Source organism: Rhinoderma darwinii, chromosome 8 (genome assembly GCF_050947455.1).
Source record: "Rhinoderma darwinii isolate aRhiDar2 chromosome 8, aRhiDar2.hap1, whole genome shotgun sequence".
Lineage (NCBI taxonomy): Eukaryota > Metazoa > Chordata > Amphibia > Anura > Rhinodermatidae > Rhinoderma > Rhinoderma darwinii.
This window is the reverse complement of record NC_134694.1, coordinates 80,442,619-80,448,618: the sequence shown is the minus strand read 5'-3', so window position 1 is coordinate 80,448,618 and position 6,000 is coordinate 80,442,619. Positions and strand designations below refer to the sequence as shown.

The 6,000-nt window shown below is 40.8% G+C and overlaps 1 protein-coding gene across 1 annotated transcript in view; it reads right to left on the bottom strand.

The window, feature by feature from the left end:
* Positions 1–273: 273 nt before the first annotated feature.
* GAB3 (GRB2 associated binding protein 3) overlaps positions 274–6,000 on the bottom strand; it is a 130,805-nt gene continuing 125,078 nt past the window's right edge. Inside the window, exons 9-10 of the mRNA XM_075834344.1 lie at positions 2,617–2,730; positions 274–858 (exon numbers count right to left, since the gene is read on the bottom strand). Of these exons, the coding sequence (XP_075690459.1) occupies positions 742–858; positions 2,617–2,730 (231 nt within the window). The 3' untranslated portion in view covers positions 274–741. The remainder of the gene's footprint in view (positions 859–2,616; positions 2,731–6,000) is intronic.

The window sequence follows — 6,000 nt, the reverse complement described above, 5'->3', positions numbered from 1 at the left end:
TCAGGAGGAAGAACATCATTACATGATATGCTGTTATTTATATGGCTTATCAAAAATGAAGTGGTAATGTGTATACTTCAGATACATGACAGCCTTCATACTGTTGAGGGGCTCAGTATAAATACGGCTATCTGTAGTATACAGATGTGTCCAACCTTATCTTTTCTTGAATTGCGTTAAGTTAAACAATTTGTCATGATACCAATCCAATACAATCTCGCGACATCCAGTAAAAATATTACTGGACATTAAACATATGCATTTTTTTTTCTCTTTAACATAGGAGTCTATGGGCGATAGATGGCATCTTCAGAGGCATCCGTCACAGCCATCGAGTAAAAAAAGTATACGTTAAAAGTATATGGTTTTTAACATTAGAGTCTATGGGTGACGGATGGCATCTGTTGAAGGCATCCACTGGAGGTATACGTTTTTTTTTACATGTTTGTAAAACATCTTGCGCCATACATCTTAGGATCTGTCTGGTTAAGGGATAGGTTATAGAAGGACACATCTGTACTTTCATGTATACGATCAGTGCCTGCATTAGATGCATGGATGTGAGTAGAAACCTTTCAGCACTTTCCACATCAGTTATTTAGGGAAATAAATACAGTTTGTCCCTTGGCTTTCCTGTTTTTCCCTGCAGCTTGAAACGCGAGTGATAAAAATGTCCATTTAGCTGCTATATAAAATGTATCAATTTAGTGCAAAACATAAAAACGCCACCTAAACATGGCTTTACACTTTAGATTGTCTCTCATCAGACCACTCTTGTTTAGTGTTCTGCAGCGCTTGAGTCTTCTTCTCATCCACTTGTACATAGTCCACTCTCTGCTCTTCAGACAGAAAAGGTTTCTGTGATCAACAAGAAATATGGTTACAAAAGATACTATTCTCACAATCTCCGTGATACAGGTGTAGCAGAGCTGAGCTTGTCATATGGTACAACTCATGTGATATCATGATGTGTTATCTGCACTTTTACCTAGTACTACTGCAGATAAACCTACCACATTGTCATAACTCATAGTTATCGCAATCCACAAATTTAGAACTACTACTTCTGTACGTAGTTTCCATATATGTGTATATTATTTTATATCTTGGGACTTATATTTGATACAGTTTATTTATTGTGAAAAATGTGTGGTTTGGGTTGTATTTTACAGATTTTTTTAACATTACTTTTTTTTAATCTATTTAACTTTTTCTTGTTTAATCCTATAGGGTGATCTTTCATTTTTATGTTTATTTTTTTTAACTATAATGCCCTGGCATATATTTATATGACTATACATTAGCGGTAGTTGTTAGGTCATATCTTAGGTCATAGCTTAGTACACCCTAACTACAGGGAATATGGTCAGACAGTGCTGGGGTCCTTCAAGGGACCCTGGGCTGTCTGCCTATACAAGGGTCTTTCAGTCTCTCTTTGTATGCTGCGATCAGCGGTAATCGCAGCATACAAAAGGGTTAAACAGCAAAGATCAGAGGCGTACAGTAAAACATTGTGGTGCCCTTCTCACAATATCTAGCACCCTCTGCAGCTTTTCCCTTGTTGTCCTCCTCTCACGGCACTCAGAGCACTTAATAATATATAAATGGGGATACTTTACATATTAATACACATTGTTGCATACGCGCATTCATAGGGATGCCTATAGACACAGGCCCTCTGCCTACAGGTGAATCCAGCCCTGGTTGGATTGACACTTCTGATGGCCGTACACTTTAGATAGCTGTTTGACGAACGATCGTTCGGCCGACTGCTGTTCCTAACGACTCCCCCATGCTCGGTCGAGCGTGCATGTGTTTTCAATAGGGAGAAGGGACAAAGCCTCTGGCAGCGGCTTATCTACTTATGAAAAAAAAGATCGGCCATTTTGAAATTCAACAACCTGATCCCTCTCTCCCCCGACACCTGCTATCGGGCAGAGTCGGGACGCCGCTATACACATTAGATGGTTGGCCGGTGCAGCTGAATTTGGCGGTTCAGCTAACATACATCTAATGTGTATGGCCATCTTAAGTGTGTCATGCAGAGGAAGCAGGTAGGACGATCCAACCATCAGGCAGATTACCGCATCAGAGGACCTCAGGTAAGTAAGATTGGGAGGTCAACCCTAAAAATGGCAAAATTTGTAGTTTCTGTCTAGAGATACACAATAGCGGTTTCTAGTGGTCTGATTGTAATGTTCACGGCTCATAAACAATGCTACAGGTTGCACCAACGGCTCCTAAAATGACTGGATAATTTGTTAAAAGTCTGTCCAAATGGAAGTACTATATGAAGTTTACCTACTATTGTCCAGGTGTTATAGTGGGAGCCGATCAGGGATTCCTGCATTTTTATGGCATATCAGAGGTAATACAGTATATCCACTTGAAATGTATAAATGTAGCCGTCTTTATCTTGACTTTTAACACATTAAATACACAGTGGCAAGATCCTTCGTCTTGACTTTTTCAATGAATTTTCAATGCCTTTTGTTGTGTGATATCACGCTGCAGCAAGTTATCAGAGTCAAGATAAAGATGGCTACCTCCGTATCTACAGTCCCAGATTGCCAGTGCATGCATGCTCTCAGATAACATTTACTGTACATATCTTACCTTTTGCACAGGAGATGGAGATGCAGAATTAAAATCTAATGCCAGATAATCAAGGTTGAACTTCCTCGGCCATGGGAAACTTCCACTGCTGGGGGACACCCCTTGTCTCTGCTCCTTTACAAGGAAATCATTAATGTAAGTAGCAATATTTTCTCAATATTTTAAAAATGACATGGATGGATAAATGTTTACAGCTGCATCGTGTGCTGAGACCTGTATCTGTCAGGTCAGCGGAACTGACGGGTTCAGTGTCAGCGGGTCCTGTGTGTCTCTGACACTCCGGATCTACCTGTTATCGATCACATCCAGATGTGATCAGGAACAGCTCTATCCTGTGTGTCAGAGACACGCAGGACCCGCTGTCACTGAAATTGGCAGTGTCGTTGACCTGACGGATTCAGGGCTAGATACAGCTACTCTGTATACAGGATACAAAGCAGCTGTATCTCAAAAAGTAAAAATATTTTTTAATAAAAAGTATTTAGAAAGTTGCTCAAAACACACCGATAGACATTTTTATTAAAAAAAAAACCTATGACTTCAAAGGTGTACATAGCCTTTATGAAGATAGCAATAAAGGACATTTTGGCTCCCAAGGTACTTGTTCCCTAAGTATTTAAAGTGTTACTAAGAATTACTACATTGCTGGCTCAGTCAGGAATGCACAATGCTGGTGGATGTGTGGGCCCACTGGCAATGCCCATGTGATCACCCTAGAATAATAGTACACCATAGTACAGGTATTACCTCACTCGATGTACTAATGGTGCTTTATCAGTGCTTATACTATGGGGGTTAAAGAGGTAGCAATCGAAACTGGACATCAAGGATGGTGTCATATGCCACACTCTTTAGATGTAAGAACAATGACATCATATGTAGGCAGGGTATAGGTGTGATTGAATATAATTCTAGGATGTAATCATGCAGAGAAATCTCACTACACAAATATGGACACTGCGGTGGGTTTCATTTGTACAGGTATGGACTCTACCTTAAATTACAGTGTGTGTGAATGCAGATAGTCGGGACAGGGACAGATAAAGTCATTGCTCATTGCTGTATGTTGTTAAAGTAATGGTTAAGAAGTAAAAAATAGGTGGTGGTACCTGGTATAGCTTTTTCACAGGGGCCCCAGTGATTTAAAGGAACACTCCAAGCCAAACGGACTTTGTTATGCCTAGTGCAGGGCCTGGGGAGGGGGTGGGGACATGATTCAAAGATTCTCTCTTTGGTGTTCTTTAAACCGTTTTGTCATGCACCTCCCCCTCTGACCATGTACCAGGCATAACACAGTGCATTGATTTTGCCCAGTGTGTTCCCTTAAGGCTCTGTTTACATCTGCGTCGGAAGCTTCGTCAGGATCTTCCATCGTAGATTCCGTCATGTTTGCCAGACAAAATAGTGAAGCATGCTGCGCTATTTTGTGCGGCAAAACAACGGAAACCTTGACGGAAACCCAATGGAACCCAATAAAGAACAACGAATCTAGCAGCTCTGGTTTTTAATTGTTCTGCTCCTATGATGGAGCGGAATAACGCACAGCCCTGACGCAGATGAGAACAGAGACTAAAATATGCCTTTGTCCTATATTCTGTTAAGTAGGAAGAGGCAACGGCTCCTTCACCTCTTATATACTGTTAACTTTGGGCTTCCAGTCTACATATATGTTATTTCTACAAGGGTGTAGCACTTCATGTCGGTGTAGTCATACATTACATTACAACTACATTTAGATAGTAAATAAAAGCTTTGCTTATTTTGATCTGTAAGAATTAGCACAATAACATAAGATTCATCTACATGAAACAAGGAGAATGGATATCTGTATGTTAACGCTTTTTCTGACATACTGTAACATACTATTTTGAAGATCTAAGCTATAATTATGGGAGACAGATGGTGAATACTTAAGGCAGCAGGATTTTAATTAGGCCATTACAGAAAAAAACATTATATTTTATTTATAAGGCATGCATATTCAATATGTACATGCAGATGCAATTTATGAGTAGTTTAAGCGCCACCTTTTGGAAAGTGCTGTCATAATGCTGTACTAGCAATCACCCCTCCTGGACCACTGCGCATATTTTATCGGCCCCTATCTATGGGATTTATCTAATAAATAGCGTCCGATTTTGATTAATCTTACTTCGTCGCTCCGCTTAAGCTCCGGGAGCCATCACTCTTGGTCCTGAAGTCATCTAGTGTGGACGTAGTGTGAGACGACGCATATAACGTGATGACGCCAGAAGACGTCAGGACGCAGTTTGCGGCAAGCTGCAGCTGAAGAGCAGGAAGCCAGGATTTGGGTCTGGGAGTGGTGAGTAGTGATTATAAACATCTGATCTGGGGGTTCTGATTAATTTAATGGCTCTTATCTGGGGTCTAATTAAGTCAAGGGGTTTGATCTACAGTCTGATTGTTTTAAAGGGTAAATAAACATATAACAAACATCTGACATGTCATAGTGACATATCAGAAGTTATGATTGGTGGGGTTCCGAGCACTGAGACTCCCACCAATCACTAAAACAAAGCATCAGAAACGCTCATGTGAGCGCTGAGGCGCTTAGTTTCTGTTCAGCTTTTTTCGGAAATCGATGTAGCAGTGAAATTCTATAGGCCCGTACACTGCTACATCGGATTTCCGGAAAAAGCCAAACAGAAACGAAGCGCTTCTGCCGCATTTGGTGGGGGTCTCAGTGCTCGGACCTCCACCAATCAAAACTTCTAACATGTCACTATGACATGTCACAAGTTTGTTGAACGTTTAGTTACCCTTTAACGGGGTTTGATCTGGGGTCTAAATACTTTAGGGGGTCTGATTCATTTACAGGGTCTGATCAGTGGTCAGATTAATTTAAGGGATCTGAATAATTTAGGGGGCCAGATTAATTTAGATGTCTGTTCTGGGGTTTGAATTTCTGTTGCTATAGAGGCTGGGGAGGGCTGAAGAAGTGAGATGCCTATGTAGTCCAGGCAGCATATTTTGGAGTGGTCAGGAGGACTCGTCATGGCGGTCTGGGTCAGATGGAGAAAAAAAAAAAGAGAGCGCCTACAACCAGAGAAGATGTCACCTGTGAGGCACTGGATTTATAGAGGAGCTTCCACTCTCCTGACAAGTCTGTTGTACAGTGTAGTATAGTCTGTTATAGTAAATCCTTGTACAGCGTAATATAGATTGTTATAGTAAATCCTTGTACAGCGTCATATAGATTGTTATAGTAAATCCTTGTACAGTGCAGTATGGTCTGTTGTAGTAAATCCTTGTACAGTGCAGTATGGTCTGTTGTAGTAAATCCTTGTACAGTGCAGTATGGTCTGTTGTAGTAAATCCTTGTACAGTGTAGGGTAGTATGCATAGTATATGGTGTAACAGAAA